General features: G+C 37.0%; 1 protein-coding gene across 3 annotated transcripts in view; it reads right to left on the bottom strand.

Moving 5' to 3' along the window:
• Positions 1-999: 999 nt before the first annotated feature.
• The window catches only part of DCLK1 (doublecortin like kinase 1), a 241,133-nt gene continuing 222,793 nt past the window's right edge, over positions 1,000-19,339 (bottom strand). For 2 of the 3 annotated variants that reach the window (XM_008631432.2, XM_008631434.2), the window contains one exon: positions 1,000-10,407. In XM_008631432.2, the coding sequence (XP_008629654.1) occupies positions 10,243-10,407 (165 nt within the window). In that variant the 3' untranslated portion in view covers positions 1,000-10,242. Of the gene's footprint in view, positions 10,408-19,047; positions 19,122-19,339 lie in introns of all 3 variants that reach the window. The other variant, XM_008631433.2, reaches the window with a different exon arrangement.

Genomic DNA, 19,339 nt, shown 5'->3' with positions numbered 1-19,339 from the left:
ACTGCTGATTTGCAAGCTGCCCACAGGGTTTCCATTTGCTTCCTGATGTCTGCTGCCCCATTTGCTGCCTGGCAGCTGCTCACAGCCGGTACAGAGGCAACAAAACAGCACCAATAGCTGCACTCCTTAGTCCTTTTGCAGAAGGATGTCTTTTAAGATCATCTTGGATTCAAGTATTTTTCAAAAAGAGGATTTCACTGGCCTTCATTTAGCAAATGGTAAATGGTAGTAAATAGTATTTCAGGCAGCAGCAGAAGCTGCTGCTGGCTGTGCAGGGCAGGGAAGCTTCATGACTGCTGCCGTTTTCTGGCAGAGACCAGCAGTGTAAATGCTGGCACACAGCAGGCCAGGGTTTAGCTTTCTACCTACACCATAAGTGGAAAACATGGCCCAGCAAGTGCAGCTTTGAGGCAGAGCAAGAAGCTACAACCAGGGCAGCATTTAGGCTTAGAGTTTTCAGCAACTGCCTTTTCCCATCTTGAAGGTTAAGACGCAACAAATAATAAAGCTGTATGTCATCTAGGGGATGTGAGTGCAAGATAGAATCTGTGCATGTCTTCCATTACTGTCCTTTAGAAAGCATTGCAAAAACCTAAAGCATGGACATAATTTGAAGATAACACATGATGCATCGTCTCCACGTATTCCCCTTTTCATTGAGTGTATGTAATGTTTAAACATATGTATGATTGTGCTCCAACTTCCTCCAAGTCTTTCTTCTTTTGTAATTGCAGTATTTTTTCACAGGTCCCCAGTCTTTCAGTTTATTTAAAATAAAAATTCTTTAAAGTCCAAATATAAAGAACAACAGTGTAGAACTTAATCCCAAAAGAGACAACGCACACTTTTCAGACCTTACCCCTGACTGTCATTTACTATTTAAGCCACCACTGCTGTTGAAAGCAGTCCCATCTTCCACTGCAGCAGTCAGGCTTTTTACACCCTGTTTCCTTGCATGCTGGTGCATGGGAGCAATGAACAGAACAGGTAACTAATGCAGGGCAAACCTTTTTTATTTCCCTGGAGCAGTTTCCCTGCTCTGTTTTACACACAGATGTACAATATTTGCACCACACAAGAGAAGTGGAGTGTAGAAAAGGAGAAAGAGACAAGTGGCCTGTAGAGGCTGGTGGTGTGTGGAAGGGAGCAGAGGACAAAAGGGTTGACAGTGAAGGTTCATGAAGGATTATGGTGTTCACCAATCTTTAGCCTTCATTTTGGCATGCCAAAATCTTGTGCTGCCAGTAAGATGGAGGACAAACTCTCTGGGATGACAAAGTCCAAAAGAGAAAGTACCACATGTGTATAACCCTGTTGTCAATTAATAATCCCTGTGAAAAAAAAAAAATAATATTCTAGACAGACAGACAAACCATCTAACAGACCCTTTAGTTCTGCAGCTATCTCCTGCATCAAGAATAATTCCATGAACCAGTGGTTAAATCATTCCATAAACCAGTTAAACTGATGATTACCTTGTAAATGAAAGTCAGATTAAATACATGCTTTTATCAACATAGACAAAATAGCACTTTTCCTGCCTTTCATCAAAAAAATCAGAGAGCTGTAGGTTTTATACTCCAGCACACCTGCTGATAATGTAAGAAGTAAAAAATTAGAACTAAATCAATTGTCAGGACAAATGAAAGAGTACACTATACAATGCATTATCCTCTGGTCCTTCATTGTATTTCTTAATTCACGTCCTAATTCCCAAAATCCAGCTATTTACAGTGAAACTTCCAACCATTAGTGGGATTTAGCAGGTTTCCATTGTAAAATAGCATTCACATTTCTCATGAGAGTTGGTATGTATAGTGTTGAAGGGCACTAGATACAAAGCCTGTCGGCCCACAGCTATATTTGATTTCCATACCTCTATCCAGGGTATATTAACACATGAAGTGACAATTTTCTGAATAGTTACATCCTTTTTTTATAATCATGTTCATCAAGACTCACTGTCTTGAGGTACAGAGGTTCATGTGGAAAAGCTAGGATGTGGCTGTATGACTACTTTTTAAAGCTTAAGCACAGCTTCTCAGGAATGCAGCTGGATATAACTCCTTGGTGTCTTGCTTGTGATGACTGAATTGAAATATATTGTAATGATTCTCTGCTCAAGAAACATGAACTCATTAGAAGTTGAAGCTAGAGCTGAAGTATTATGTTATTTTTCCTTTTCTACTCCTTTATTACCTAATTAGAGCAAATATTTTATTCAAGAGTAAGCAGCAACTTAAAAACTTAGCTCTTAAGTTGATAATATCAGATGTAATTTCTGTTCACTCTCATTTTGAAAAATTTGTCTTCTCTCCTTATTTTTGCAGGAATGTGTAGCATATAGAAATTATTTAATTAGTACCTTGAAAATTAAAGATTCCTTTATACCAATCAAACACATAGCAATTTCTGAGTTTCTTACTTTTCAAAAAAAAATTAAAAATTTTCTAAATTTAAATAATTTAGAGACTTGTTTGAAGGCCACCACTTCCTTAGATGGCTTTTTAGCAGGCATGAGAAAAGTGCTATTTAATTTCACACTCCAGTAATCCTTTAACAATTTCCTTTCAGGCAGAATATAAAATCTTATTATTCATTCCTTAATAAAATAAGTTATAGTGGATATGTCTTTAACCTTGGACCAGTCTGAGCAATTTTTTTCCCCTCAGATAAGACACCAAAGATCAGCACAGATGGCAACTGATAAACTGGCCTTTGGGATATACTCAAGAGTCCTCCTCCCTTTTTTTTCACATCAGCTCTCTGGAAATGCCTCTTCTGAACTACTTGTTTTAGCATCAGTCAGTCAATTTTGATTCCTCCCACCCCTTAACTGTCAATGGAAAAACTTGCCAAGATCTTATGTAACCCACCTTGAATTCTAGCTCCCTATCACCGTGAAGCAATGTCACAAAGACTACACCTTGTTAAGATTAACGATAAACACCAAATTATCAGAAGTTCATATCTCAAGGGCTTATTTGCATTTTCCTACGTGCTTGAATTTGCTGAAGAAAAAAAATATCTATCCCTCTCTTTTGCAAGATACAGCACCAGGAATTCCCTTGGACATTGTATTTACACTTTACAAACAATCCTCTCTTTCAACTTACCAATACCTCTCTTTCCAATTCTCAAACTCTCACCATATGATGGATCCCAGCTTCGATAGCTGTGGGGATTCTGTTTGAAAACAAAACAATTTTATAGATGCTCTTATTCATATAAGACCCTGCTGGTCTTGCTAGTAGGTTTGAAGCATTCCAGGCATCTAATGGAGATGCACAGGTCAAATAAAGTAATTACCTCTGAAGGGCAATGGTGGTGGTGTGGTAGTAGAAGTAATAGCAGCAGCGGTAACAGTTGTAGTAGTAATGTCAGCTCTTCCTAGAGTAACTCTAGACAAGTAAGCTAAGCTTCTTTTTCATCACTGCTTTTTTATTTTTTTCAAGACACCTAAAATTATATGTGTATGAATAACTCATCACTAGCATTAAAACCTGTTAGACACATAGAAATAAAGCTGTCTTCTGGCTTTCTGAGTCTAGAGTCTTCCTACATCAGGAAACACATATGAGGACATATCAGAAACACCTCGAGAAGAAAGTTTTTCATGAACAGATCAAGTTGCACCTAACAATCAGTTGGAGTTTCATGGTTCCAATGGTTCTATTGGAAAAATTCTCAAAAATCTGTCTGATCAGTTGGTGGGAAAACATCTTCCAAACGTCAGTCTACCCTTGTCATGGATAATCACTACCTATGTGCTTTTTCTGACTCTATCATTTGGTGCAAACAGTTATTTTTCCAACCTGGTATTTACACATGGCTTGACAAAATGTGCAGCACTGTAGGTGGGTGCCAAGAAAATGGCACAGTGTCTCTATCCAGTGTCTCCTTCCCACCCACTTAGGTAGGGAAAATACTTTTGGACATAACTGAGCAGTGTGGTTTATCACCCAAACGGATCACTAAGAGAAAGATTAGGAAGACATCTCCATTGCAGGTGGATCAATCCACAAATTCTTTATTTCATGGAGACTTTGTCCCTTCCTCTGGCCTCTGTTGCAGAAAACTTCAGGCAACATGAAGCCTCAATATAGCAACTCAATTCTTACTGAAGCCATTTGGCACGGGCTGTCCACATATATATGCACACAAATATAAAATGCATAGACATCACTTTTTAAAAGCTGTCATTTCCCAAAAGGACCCAGTGAGGTAGAATTGCTATTAAAAACAATTAATTTGCAGCCATTTTTTAAACACCTAATTTCCCCACTAGCCTGCATGCAACACTACTTCAAACAGCTACACACGGTCTTATTTAGTGAATATATGAGGAAAAGGTCTGCATTATGTTTGCTAAAAGGACTAGGATTTCAATTCCATCTGCTGCTGGGTGTGTTTGATTTGTGTATTAATTATGCCTGTTTGTAGCTGTAAATTTGCTCCAGATTAGTAGGTGATTGGTTCCACGCATGGATTCACTACACTGCATGACTCCCTTGCACTTTTATACTTTTCAAATGGTTCCATACTTATGCTTTTTAAATTGCTTTTAATACCTATCTTATTCAGTGTGAGCTTTCAACTCTGTCTTATTCAGACAAATTTTTTTCCCCTTAAGACAAAACTGCTTCTTTTCCCAATGTTACAGGGAAATTCAGCACATTCACATTTAGCATTTTCTACATGGAATGACTTAAACTAATGGGTTTAGGCATTACATGAGCACTCAGAAGGGCGTATACATACCCGTTATTGTGCAAACTTTAAATGCTTGTCACGTCAAAATAAAATTCTCCCACATGTGGAACATTTTTGCTCTTGATCACTGAGTTTTCTTCCTGGTTTTCAAAATGCCCAAAAGTTCTGAGCTGTCGCATTTGTAGTTAAGACCTGTGAGATATGCTTGAAAATGTGACACGTCTGAAATGAGCTGCATAAAAACCGCCTTTGTGTCTATGAATGTTTGTGTACACTTAGAAAATAAATGTTGAAGAGGTCAAGCTGATTACTCTCATATTTTAGGAAAAGAATCACTCTGAGCTGAAAAATTGTATGCCAAGTTTCTGCCTGAAGCCAATTTTTACAATCAAATTAAAAACCTTTGAGACTAAGAGTTTATAATGGAAATACTAACACAGCCTTAACCATGGCAGCACTAGCAGGCACTGCAATAATATTAGGAAAGCTCTCCCTGCCCACAATCTAAACTAAATAAAAAAGATGCCATTTTCCAACATACACCCCAGGCTAGCAAATAACAATGATTTAATGTACTTGCCCTGTGGTAATATAGTACCACTGCAAACCACCGAGCCAATTTTTCTTTTCTTTTCTTTATTTTTTCTTTTCAAACATATATGCCCCATAGGGAAAGGATTGCAATTTAGCTGTTATTTGTGGATATATCGCTTTCATTTCAACAATTCTTGAAAGCCTTCCTGCTGTCACATGCTACTGTATGCAAGCACCCAACTGAATAAAGACCCACCAGGCTTTTTCAGGAGTTTATTCACAGGTTTGGCTTTGCTTATTGTAGTATGCACCACACTTAAATTAGATGAGGGCTACTGTAAAGCAATAACATTGTCAATGACTGGAATCTCACTTTCCCCTCTAACAGTCTGAAGCAAATTAATGTATTGGTTGTTCATTAACAAGTAAACAGTTTCTGCTACAATGTCAAGGAAAAAAGAATATGTTCATTAATATGAACAATCTTCATCTACAAAGATGATTTACACAATGCATGTAATGAGATAGCTTTCCCCTAACTAGTACACTACCAAACTGAAAAGCTGATTCTTAGGACTTTCTTGAAATTACAATATTGTTTGTTTACCAATAAGAAAGACAGTCTCAGTCACCTATGCCACCATTGTAAGCTCTATAGTAAGTACTTAAAAAAAGAGAGATTTCTGGAATCACTTGTGGAATTAATAAAATTGTTAACTACAGACTTACACTGCATCAAGGATACATATTATTCCTGTGATAAGTTGAGCTAAAAATAAGATTAATTTGGTTATAGAAATTCCTTAAACAACAACACTTAAATTATTTCAAACTTGAAATTTTTCAAGAATTTTCTGAAAAAATCAGCAAACACTGGCTAAAAAAGCAAAGCAGTTTGGATACACCAATGTAATCAGCATGCCTAGTGCTTTTCTGTTAACCCTCTGAGTAGAACCATAGTATTCTGGATTTTTTGTACATTAATGCTATAAAAATTGTAACTTACAGAAATACTAATTTATGTGTCATGACAATAAATCATGTTCTAAATATATCTGGGCTAGGCACCTCATCTCATGAGTGATTAATCCATCCTAGAATTTTAATTATCCGTTAGAGAAGCCAGTCTCTAGCACCTATACTGGAGGCTTAGATTATTGCCCTCTATTAGATGCTTAATTCTTAGACAGATACATCTAGATGAGACAACTCCCAGCTCACTACCCTTTAGCTAATCCTGTGCTATCAGTACTACATTTTCACATCAAAGTTTGCTTACTCCATATAAGCTCACTAGAATATTGCACTTAGGTTAGGGTCCACATTACCCCCGCTTATATTTAATTGAGAGGAATTAAGCTGGAAGTGACCCTGTTCTACTTTCCTGCTAATACTAAGATCAGGCTGTCAAGCATCTCCAGAGACCAAACATTAGATGACCTGAATCACCCTTCGGAAGTGCTCGTCTCCATCTCCTTGGTGATAGATGGTGCCTACCACAACTGCCATCCATCTCTGCTAACTGAAACAACTGTTGTCACATTTAGCAGCAATACAAGGCAGTGATTCAAAAGGGAAATGAAGAAAGAAGTCAGAAGAACTGGTCTGTATTACATTAAAATGACCACGGTGTGCTATGTGGTCTCCCAGATTATCACATTAGAAATAGTCTATTATGCTTGATTTCTTTTTTTCATTGGTGTTTCAAATATTTGTAGGACCACATATTCTGTCTTCACTTACCCCCAAGAATTCAGAGGTTAGATTAAAAAAAATGGCAGTCACTGCCAAACAAGCCTAAACCATTATAAGTTCCATGAAACCATAAATATATATACATATATATGTATATATTAAAATATATATCTATGGGTATATGGATATATTTAAAATCGTCATTGGAAACTCTTTTGAAACAGTTCAAATATCCAGATACCTTTCCTTGAAACCTAAAATAGGATATCAGCAATTTGAAACCCAGTCTCTCACAAACCTAAAAATAACTTAAAGAAATATTTTTATAGTTATGTTCATAAAACATGAACAAAAGATCAGAAACATAAGATGTTGGGGATGAGTAGGATTTTAGGATCTAGGATTATTTTTACATACATTTTAAGTAATACAAGATGGTATAAGATGAAGGAGCCAAACATCTTATTTTAATGATAACCCTGTATTCCAAAGCAAAGAAAAGGAAAGTCCCAGATGGGTTTTTGAATAGTATTTCTCATGCATAAGGTGAAACAGTTTTTTTTTCCTCCTGACTGCCCTCTCTAATTAAGAAGAATGAACATTGGCCTTTGCTTTAAGACTGCCAAATTTTCACAATAGTCAAGGAGCATGTGGTATTAATGGACACTTTTTTATTACCACATGTATGTCTTGCATTTACATGGCTGAGCTGTATCTCTTCTAAAGGAAAGGCTGTGATATAATGTGGGAAGGTCAATGCTGGTCAAACATGTGCCAGATTCTGACCTACTGTAAATTAGGGTAGGTAAGTGGCAAGGAAGGCTTTATCTTGAATGAGGGTTAAATCCTGTGGAAAAATAATCCTTTCCTCATCCAAATGTTACGAATGTACAACCATAAGGATCACAATGGCAGTGGTTGTGCCCTGTCTAGTGAGCGTCTTCTCTCCACAATGCGTTTGGGTTTGGATGGTCATAGTCAAGGATCTGACACAGATTCAACCCTTTCCCAAAACCTAAAATCTGAGAATTTTTGTATGGAAGTTCCTTTGTCCCTTCACCTCCTGCCCCAATGGAGCTCTCCAACAAGACACTTATTTGCTTTACTTGCTTTAAGATGATGTTACTCAAGTTCCAGAGTAACTGAGGCCATGCACAGGCCTTCTGCCCATGGACATACATTCAGAGATCCATCTCCTGATGGCTTAGATGACTTTCTAGTAAACTCATAATCCAAAGTTGGTGTCTGATGTAAGCTTCCACCAGCAATTCCTTCTACAGTTGAGGGAGTGAGACCAATAGGTTAATCAAAACATGAGTCCTGCCTAAATTGTGTGCCCATGACAGGTGAGATAAATCAAACCTGGAATGCTCATCTTTCTGTATTACCCAGGAAGTCTGGAGAACTAGTTTCTACTAAATATCTCACTCCTAGATTATCAATATCGAGTGGATTAAAAAAAGTTCTATATGAAATACTTGTACCACTTGTGTGAAGATTCACAAGATTAAAATCCTGTGTTCAAAATTTTCAGAGCTTTCAATATATAAATTTTCATGTCTGAGGAAATGAAAGATGCACTTTGTAGGATGGAGAAACAGAAGAATTCCAATGTTTCTTGAAAACCAGTTCAACTGATCCTTCCAGATAGAAGTGCAAAAGAACTTTATATCAGCCCCCACCAGCTGCAGGTACACGTTGGCTGCCATAACTGCTCATATGGACAGTTCCATGAACAAACACAACTCAGAACGGGAATGATACTCTGGGCAACTTGCCCTGTTCCTGAAAAATTTATTTATACTTCCCAGAAAGATGAGAAAATCTGCATGTCATTTTGGGCACTATATTGATACTTCTGGCTGTATGATAGGAAAGAAAAAGAAAGGAAGAAAGAAAGCGAGAAAAAGGGCAAGGGGAAGGGGAGAGAGAGGAGAGAAAGAGAGAGAGAGAGGAAACCACATGTGACTTTTAAAAAACACTGTGAGAAAACTTTAGAGAAGAAAACTTCCATTTTATATGAGCAATGAGAGAAACTATAAATTTCACAATGCTTTTTATTTTAGAACATGATTTTGAAAGTTGCTTCTTTCATTCAAGTGAAATTCTGAGCCATCTTTTTTTTTTTTTCAAATTATCACATCTGAAGCAAAAGTCTACACACTGTAATATTTCTGTGGAAGCCAACTTTATAATAATGGTCAAATGAAAAGCTATAATGTTGTCTTGAGGTTTTAACAAACCAGTAATATATATATACTCTGTGTAAATGCCCATTTTATTAAATATTCCAAATAAAACTGGTGAATCAGCTTTTTAGTTTCTCCATTCTAAAGACAAAATTTTGCTAATTCAATTTAGGCTTTACATATATATTAAATGACTTGTATTTTCCCCGATTTAGAAGAACTCTAGCTATTTAAAGGGTAATGCTTATCAGTGTTAATCTTTTTAAATGGCTCTGCTGGAACAACCAGGTCATGCCAAGAGGATGCCTGTACATTCCTGAATGTGATGCAAAGGAACCAGGAACTTCTCAACTAGATCATTACATACTATTACATGACAGAATGTGTCCTCAAGCAATTTCCCAAGACTCAACATTGTCATTAGCAGCAAACTATATGGAAGCAACCTTTTGTGGCCATCATCATGTCATCTTCTGTAAACCATGAGGATGCCCTAAACTGAATTTCCCATTTAGCCCTGCATCATACCGTCCAATAACAGTCACTCCATGTGGAAGTATGATGAAGGTTTGGAATGAGCTGTTGTAGAAGATACCATTAGTTTAATTTTATTTTCATTTTTAGGCCTATATTTATAATTCCTAAGCAATAGTACATTTGATATATTTTTGGCCAGAAACAGGCAAGGAACTTCAGGATACTATAAAAGGTATGTGCGTATAAAAGCAAAAAAGCCAGAATAAAACCCTAATATGGGTTGTCAAGATTTAAGGTGATCATTTACTCAGAGGGTTAACATGTGCTAAAATTACATACTGCAGTTCCTAGCTCCACTGATGAAAACATTCACTGCTTCTATCTTTAAACAAAAAAGCAAAATAGCCTTAACCCTTTGAGGATCATATTAGCAGCAAGTTGCAATCTAAACAGAGAACAAGTATTTCAATCAATTAGGAAATAATTCTTACAAAGATTCTGTGAGCACCCTTTTGTGTTCCACCATCCCAGTGTTTACTGCTGGATAGATCAGCTGTAATCACGCCACACAGGCCTGAAGCAGTTTCAGGGTCTCAAAGGGTTAAAGCCAAGACTTTTGAGAAAAAGTGTTTTATTAAAAGGGTGAGTTAGGTGAGCGAACAGTCTCAGATGAACTTGGTGAATAGTCTTCTGACTCGGAGTTGAGTTCAGGTGGAGCTTGCTGAGCCTTATAACGTCCCCTCACATCCTGGTTGCGTCTTCGTCGGAAAACCTGCCTCTCCTTATCAAGAGCGGTGGTCTGGCAGGGGCATAAAATAAGAATAAATGAAATTAGGCTGTGTGTGAAATGCAAAGATAATGAAAACCATGAGGTTTTATGTGGCCTGCAAATACCAGTGATAATAAATGTTCAGACCAAATTAAACCTGCTTTGTCTCAGTCAGGTCTGAAAGGCTGAGCCCACAACATAGCTAAATGCTTTAAAAAGTGCATTTCCCAAATCTTAAGAGGTAGCGTGACATCATCGAGCAGATACAGTCCCATATATATGGATGCCATATGTTCTACTTCTGGATGTTATTAATTTCATCCTTTAACAGATTCAAATTTCAAGTCAAATACCAAGTGACCTTCCCCCCACTCTTCTCAAAGTATAAATCTGTTTCTACAGGCAAGGCAGAGATGTACACTTGTCTTTGATTTGACCTAATGAAGGCTGATACACACTCACCCATGTTCAAGTCAGTGCAATCAGGTAACAAAGGTGGATTGTGATGAAGTTGTCAGAAAAGAGAGAAAAACAAACACCAAAGGGAGCTAGACCAGCTCCTTGACACATCATGCTGCTCAATGGATGTTCTTAGGGAGAACGCTGAAGAGCTCTGACGGCAAGACCTGTTTAGCCTGACCACACTGTCTCTAACTGCTAACCAAGGTCTACTGGATTCAATACTCTGCTAATTTTATCCACGTCTAGCTAAGGTATCTAGGAATGGGAAAGAGCAATATTCACTTGATGGGCATTATTTTTTGATCATTCTGCCATTATTGAAAATGCAATTCTTAATAAGATGGCTGTAACTTCTAGTCACATTCTTTTCTCTGCTTTTCTGGCACATTTATGAGGTGAAACTTCAACCCAAGTAAGGGGAGCCCTAGTCTGACTATCAATTTCAAGCATGGGACAAGGTTTTGCTGTCTTCTTGATTATGGGATCTTAGACTACAGTCCTTGAAATTGCTGTAAAATTTTAAGTTCAACAGGATGGCCTTGATTCAGCAAGAGCACTTTGACACATGCTTAGCTGCTTCTGAAGCAGGGCTGCCCCCTGAAATCACAATCCCTGACTGTTTTGGAAAAAGCAAAATGGGAAAAGGTAGGTGAAAAGTAAGATGACATACAAAATGCAACCATCTGATCATGCCACTGGAAGCAAAGATAACTTTGAGAACTGAATAGGTTTCACTAGTAAGGTTTGTAAAATTTGTCCAAATTATGAAAAGGTCAATTTCAAGAAATGCAGCCAAAAGGTTATTCTGCTTCAAAGGATTTATTGTGTTCTCTTAAGATATGCATGACTGATTTCTCTAGAAAGAGGAGAGCAGAGATGTATTTATAGCCAACGTATTTTTGAGACTAAAATGAAAACTAAATCCATAATACTGGTGCAGAATAGCATTATAGCAATTCATGCTTTCAAATAATGCAACCAGCGTTCAATAATGATGTAACAGAGACAGGAAGATGGACAGGAGTACAGAACTTCTACAGCAAATGCATTTAGTTAGGCTATATTGCTGCACTATTATTTTTGTGTCTAGAACCTATATAGATAGCACTACTTTAAAAGGGTAAAATGATCCACTTAGATAAGTTCATCCCTATATTTTAAATAATAATTGCTACAAAATCCAACACCTCTCATCTGCTGAAAATTTCTTTGTTTACTGCTATCTTTTGGTTAGGAGCTCTAATTAGTATTTTCAATGCCTTCTATGTTTCTTAGCCTTGAACCAATTCAGTTTTTGATTATTTTTAATGTGAAACAGAAGAATACCTAGATCTTTTACACACAGTGAATATACTGCTTACAGTATGTAATTTTGTGTGAAAATTGAAAAGAATGGCATATATTACCACTCTATAAAATACAGATTTCCATTTAAAGGATATTTTTTTATGCTTACAGGAAATAAGCATTTATTTAAAGTTTAAACCACATCACATCATCCTGTGGTAATACACACTCTCCCCTGAGAAATTTAAACATTTCTGGTTGAATAAATAAAAATACTTATATTAAATTCAGAATTTATTTAAAACTTGATACATGAGAATGTCAAATGTATATGTAAAATCTGAAGGTATTTAAATTTAGATAACTTACATATAAGAGAATGTATAAGAAAATTGGTTTGAAATTTTGCCTAGGACATTGCTCTTTATAAAGAAGACAGATTACTAGGTACCAGGACATATTTTTAAAGATGTCTTTAAAAATAAACCCCAAGATATTGTTTTTCTATGATTGTTGGAAAAGCTTTAGAGACTTTTCTTTAAATCTATTTGTTTAAATATACATAAAAGAACTCCCTGCCTCAATGATAAAAGATGTTAAGCAAAAACCCTGTCTCACCTCATCTAGCACCTTATGCTGCTGTAGTTTGTCAGGCAAAATATATCTGGCTTCCTAACCCTTCAGAATGTTCCTGAGATATTTTGTGACTGTGTTTTTCTTTACATTTTTATCCAGTGCTTGCCCTGGATTTGGTTTAATTGGTCTTTGTAAAGGCATACTTCTAGACTCCAGGTCATTATTATGGTTACTCTCCTGGGCTGAGAGACATCTGGAGCCTTTCTCACCCAAAGAGCTAATTGAATGAAAAGTTACAAAGTCACAGAGAGTCAAAGAAGTCAGTATTTATCTAGGGAAAGCAAAAATACACAGGTCATATTCTAATGTTTAGTGTTTACCATGTCAGAGCTACAAAATGGGGCACTTCTGGCCACAGAGTGCTCAGGCCCTACAGAACTTTCAAGAACAGGCTTATTTTGCCCAATGTTGCAATGACATTTGACACTTTCAGTATGTAATACACTGCTGATGATATAGTGGCTCTACATTCTGCAAAAATGTTATTTTTCATTTAATGATGTCACAGTTACTTTTTACCTCAAAAGAATTTCAAAATATGATAGATCCATCCTTTGGAATGCAGAGAAGATGGTAAGATAGATGCATTTGAATATTGACTGTATGTGTTTTGTAAGTGTAATTTTCACCTACTGTACTTACTCGTGCACATATTCCAAAAATCAGCTTTTTAATTATTATTGATGTTTTTGTAACAAAGGCCTCTTACACACATTGCCTTGGTTTAACAGATGTATTCTTTCACCTGCTGTTCATTTGGGTGGTTCACCGGTGCATGAACCAGTCCATTATGGATTTCCAGGGCATTTCTACTTCAAGCTACTCTTTCAATAAATAATAAGAGAATCTGAAGTGCACTTACGCTTCACAGGGCTGCAAATCCCAGATTTTCACTATCACATTTTGACATTTTATTTTTCCCTGCTCTAGGTTAGAGACTGAGAACTTTGAGCACTATATGAGAGTAATGGGAACTCAAATGTAAAGATAGCATTCATATTTAAGATATGCAGCTGTCTTCCTGCAATCCATAAGAGAAAATGTAGAGCTTCTTATCCAGCAGCAGATAAGTAGATTGCCTCTAATAGTTTGGTGCTGATGGGTCTGAAGTACTTCATTAAGCACTAATGTATTTTGCATCAACATTTAGTAATCCTGACACCCAGTACCAAATGGTTACCAAGCCATTTCTGCAAATGCATGTAATTTGTAGTAACAGAGTATTATTTTAAAATCATTGTTTCTGTCATTGACATACTAAGGTGCAGTTGGTATTTTTCCAGGATTTTTCCTTAAGGAATGTCTTCATCCTGATTTCTACCACTTGAAGTTACAGGACTGCTGAGCCATGCAAATTCATTTTTTTATCTTGGAAAACACTGCACTGTGTGTTTATGAACAGATTTTCAAAAAGTACAACTCCTTTGATATAGATGTTGGATTTGCAATGGGAAGCGTCTTATTTTAGCTGTGGGCTGATATTTTCTGTCAGGTCAGTAATTACTGGATTAAAGTAACTGCATTTTATGAAAGTGAGCAGTGATTGTTATTCTTTTCACTTGTCTTAATTTACTGCTGGCCACCAAATATAGATATATATTAGTTTCATTAATAAAAGAACATTAATGTGCATTTTGCCTCTTAGTCCATACATTATTCATACCAGCCAGGAGACTAAACTGGGGATGCAGCTGTTCACGCATTAATCTAAGAAATCCTTCCCTTTGCTCGCTTTTATTCTGCAGGAGCATACTTGCAATTTGTTAGCAATTTTCATGAAGCTTTATGTAGCATGTGGAATTAGATGAATATATGTATTGAAACACCAGTATTTTTTCTTCCAGTACGTTCTTTTATATCCACAGTTTTATGCACAAATTTAAATGTTCACACCTAGATAAGTTTATTTTATTTCCTTAAACTTCTGGCTAGTGACCTTTATATGTTGACAGGTTTCCTTGCTGTAAAAATGACCATTAAACATTGCTTGTGGCACAAGCCAGGCAGCCCTTCAGTCTCATCTCTTTTTTAATTTATTTTCCATGGGTTTCTCAGGTAATATATATATATATTTCTATATATACTCGATATATATTTTTATATATATATATGTATATATACGTGTGTGTGATTGATTCATGAATCAAGACACTTTTTTGAGAGTACTTCAAACTTAGCAATGCACCTCAGTCCAGGAGTGAGACACTCATGGTATTTTTAGTCCCTCAGGCACAAGGTATAACTAAGTCAAGTTACACGGTGATTTGGAGACGTGCAAATGACCACATCGAGGGGACGAATTAATCATGTGGATTTGAGCCCAGACCTCCAAATACAAAAGGCCAATGCTTTAGCACACCATGTAACTTCCAGCATAAAATTTAGCTAAAATGAAAGTAAAAAAGAAAGAAAATCAAATCAGTTTGATATATGCTTTGTACTGTGTTGGTGAGTGAACACAAAGACAACTATTCCATATACATAACTGTCGAATTCATATTGCTGCACTTAAGTTTGTGTTTACTCTTTGACATCCCCCCTTTTTAGAGACACAATTCCTCAGCTGGTTTCAATTACATGTGGAAGAGGGTTAGTGCCAAGTTGTTTGCATGAGTGAGTTTTATTTATAGTTTGTAAATCAGTTGTGGGTTTTTTACTCAAAGACCAGGAGATTTTAAATTATTTTAGATATCTGCCTGTATTTACCAATATTCAGTTTACAGAGGGTTTTATGTTATTAAAAATGGCACTTTACAGATAGCAAGCCTGATTCCCAATGTCCTTGTCCCATCATCAAAGTCTGGCTGTAACTTTTAACTTGAAAGTGTATTGTATCCACTTGGGACAGGTGCAAGTAACTTGACAGATGCAAAATAATGTGAACTAGGAACCAAACACAGAGGATGGAACTATGGGTTTTCAAATGAGCTATTCAGATACATTTTTAACTGCAACAGTGAGAACTGTATTTTAAAAATCCAGTATTTTATGAATTCAATATTGACCGGATTGATGATTTTGTTAAGCATCCAACATAACTCATCTCCTTTCTATTGTCATTAGATAGATAGATAGATCATTAATGACTTTTCCATACACTTCCTGTATTTTATTTACTCCATTTTACTTTTCTGAAGTGTCTTGGATATACAGAAAATAACATACTCTAATATTTTATACTAATATAATGTATATAATACTACACATACTGACATTTACTACTAGTATTTTATGTTAGATGCAACCACTCTGGTGCTCCTTTGATATTCTGAATCAGCCCAGTCTTCAGGGTTTTAACTGGACCTCCAAGACTTGTCCCCTGCTGACGCTGCTTTGGTCTTTACTGCACCTCTGATTGCAGGGCTGATGTTCCAACAACATTTGGTGGGTTGGTTTTAAAACATGTATTAGTCTGGGGTCCAAATGATTCTACTGATTTGGTCCTTGTGTTTTCCCTGATCTTCACTCATATTCAAAGAACTGTGAAAAATTTTCCAGGCATTATAGCTTATGCCAGCTAAAACAACTACTGCTGCACCTAAAAAATCATGTCGTTTCCGCATGTATTATCCCACTGAAAGGGAATAAAAGAGGATGCAGAATATGCTCAGAAAAATTAGGATTTTGAAGGACTTTGAAAACAGAAGTCTTTTAGGCAGGGAAAGGACAAGGTTTTCTGGTTATTGAAGGAGGAAATAGTGCCATTTAAAAAGTATTTTAGAAAGCTTCTAGAAACTACACATGAAAACAAAAAGAGAAGAGCAGAAGAAACAAGTAGTTTAACGCTAACGAAGGGAGCTTTACATTTTCCTTGGGACATGGCTTCATTTTTCACTGTACTTGTGAATTCAGATTAATTTTCATGGACCTGTGATAAATTATTTGTTTTATAGTCGTAAATTGATGAACATTTTAATATGCTTTGCATCTGCACTACTAAAAACTAAACACTTGCTACATCAAAATGGTTTTATTTAGACTAAAATCTTGGTCACCACAACAGCTGCATGTTCTTGGGAGATGAGAGAGGCTCAAACACACGGCACTGCTTGGTCCAAGGCACCCCCTCGCAGACGATTTCCTAATTAAGCATCCACGACTAGGAGCCCTGCTCTCCCAATTTGCCTTTCCACACTAGATGAACAGTTTAGAAAACCCTAATTATAAACATTGTTGTTACTGCCCCCAGCTGGAAAACAGAGCAGTTTATGTATGAATAAGAGAGATTATCGCCCATCTGCTCCATCCCATTATTAAGGGATGTGTCATTTTGTATGCTGATGGCAGCCATTACTAGTGCTTTAGTCAAATGACTTTTTTTTTGTAGCTTTATTTATTTACCAAGTTGCAGAATTAGAGCCTTCTCCCCTACCTCTTCAAAATGCATATGGTTTGTTTCAAAACCTGGGCTATGCAGTTAAACTGAGTCAAGGCCAATCTGAGGAGATGTTCACTGTTCTCACAGGCTCCTGTTTCTGGTGATCTGCTCCCACTGAAGGAGCGATTTTAAAAGATCCAAACATTCTGTATAGCAAATGGAAAGACTTTCTTTCTTTTTTTTTTTTTTTTTTGTTTTTTTTTAATGTAAAACAAAAAATGTAAACAGAGAAGGAGTGTAAACTGACCATGGGTAGCAATCAAACTCCAGGAAGACAAAGAAAGCTGATGTGATCTTCCCCGCCATTTTACAGAGGGGGCATTAAATTTGCAACTCTTTGTCAAAAAGTTCTGCTTGACAGAAAATGCCATCTTTCCTTCTTCAGCAGAAAATTCCTCTAATACTATCAAACCCACAGTTAACTAAAGCTGGGCACTCAGGCCCCATTCCCTCCTTGTCCAAAACCAAGGAGCACAAAGAAGGATGCCAAGTGACAAGACAGATCAGCAGGTTTTGCTCAGCCCTTGCAGGTCACAGTGGGTTTGTAGCCACCACCACAAGTGCAACAGGCTGGAATTAGATGAATTACAGGTACTGCTGCACACTCAAACACTTGGAGTGAGAGTCTTTCTCAAATTTTGCTAGCCAGCGTTCAACTCATGAATTTGAATGACTTTTCTACTTTTTGCCTGAAAAATAGGCTTTTTTTGGGGGTTGTGTTTGTTTTGTTTTTCTTTCCCCAGAACATCCATATCAGAAACTACTTAACCCTCAGTGTGTGCTCAGGGAACCATTAGGTTTTATGGAAAGCGTGCTGTAGCCTGATCCATGCACTTGGTGAAATGATCCAGGGTGGGAGTTTTACTTTACTGGAAACACTTGCAGTGATCATCTCTGCTGTTTTGCTAAGGTGGTTACTTTGCTGAGTTTTTACAAATCCCTCACAGACAAGTCTTTAAAGGCAGTGTTAGAAAACACATGTCTCTCAGTAAACTTATAAAAATTTCTCCAGTTAACAAAATGTAGGTCTTGTGAGTAATAAAGAAAAAAGACAGCAATTAACCACTTGATGGAAATTCCAGTGCTTTGGATTTATTGAGGAGGTGTGTGGGCCTCTTGTGGGCTATCAGACCTGGAACCCTCCTTGCCCCCACTCCAGAATAAGCCCCTCCCACCCAGAGCCCCATTTTATCATACAAGTTAAGCCAGCTAACAACAACCCTGGCACGGTTACACAATGAAGAAAAATATATTCAAGAGACTCATGCAATATTTGAAAAAAAAAAATCAAATCAAAATAAATAGGTATCAGAAGGGTTTTAAAAAGAAAAGAGAAGGAATGCATTGTTAGAAACACAAGCTTACCAGCACATACAATGCATTGTATTTCAGTGAACTTGGGAGAGTTTCTATGCCCGCGTTATGCAAATGCATTGTTCAATCTAAGGTAAGGATTGTGTTTAGTGGGTTTAAAATGACAGTATATAGCTCCACATCTTGCATGGAAAAAGAGGAAAATATATGCTGAGAGCCTGTTGCTGCTCCGTGTGTTTTGAAACAGGAGCACAGGGGAAGTAGATGCCTTAACAAGCAGTAGGGAGGGGGAGGGTGCATACTTCAGCATATCTGTAGATTTTCTATATACACTGTCCTTTTAACTATAGGGGAGATTGATACTGAGCATGTGCGATGAAGAGAAAGCTGGCAATGTGGGTGTGAGGGATGGGTGAAGAAAGGGAATGAGGGGGTGTGGCATCTCAATCAAGATTAAAACGAAACTGATAAAGCAGCATATGGACCAGATAACAAATCAAAAAGCATGTTTATCCACTGAAGGAACTGGTTAATGGAGACTGCCAGCACGTTGCCATGGAAACACTGACTGTTGGCGCTGCACCATCTCATACCTTATCCAATACATTCCTGGTTGTTGGTAGTAGTCCAAAGACCCTGATCTCTTGATGGTAAACCCGTGGTCCAGCTGAGCAGAGAGAAATGGGGCAACTCAGTGGATCGACATTAGGCTAGAGAATTCAGACTCCAGAGCAAGCTGTTCCTTATTTAGTGCATATTTACTGTTTTCACTTTCAGAAGGCTCTTATCTAACATCCTAAAGCTACGCACCATAGAAGAAAAAAAAAAAAAGGTAAAGAAATAAAAGAGAAAGATACTAATTCTAGATTTGGTATTGCCAAATTA

The sequence above is a fragment of the Corvus brachyrhynchos genome, unplaced genomic scaffold (genome assembly GCF_000691975.1).
Source record: "Corvus brachyrhynchos isolate BGI_N302 unplaced genomic scaffold, ASM69197v1 scaffold103, whole genome shotgun sequence".
NCBI lineage: Eukaryota > Metazoa > Chordata > Aves > Passeriformes > Corvidae > Corvus > Corvus brachyrhynchos.
This window is presented reverse-complemented; position numbering and strand designations above follow the sequence as displayed.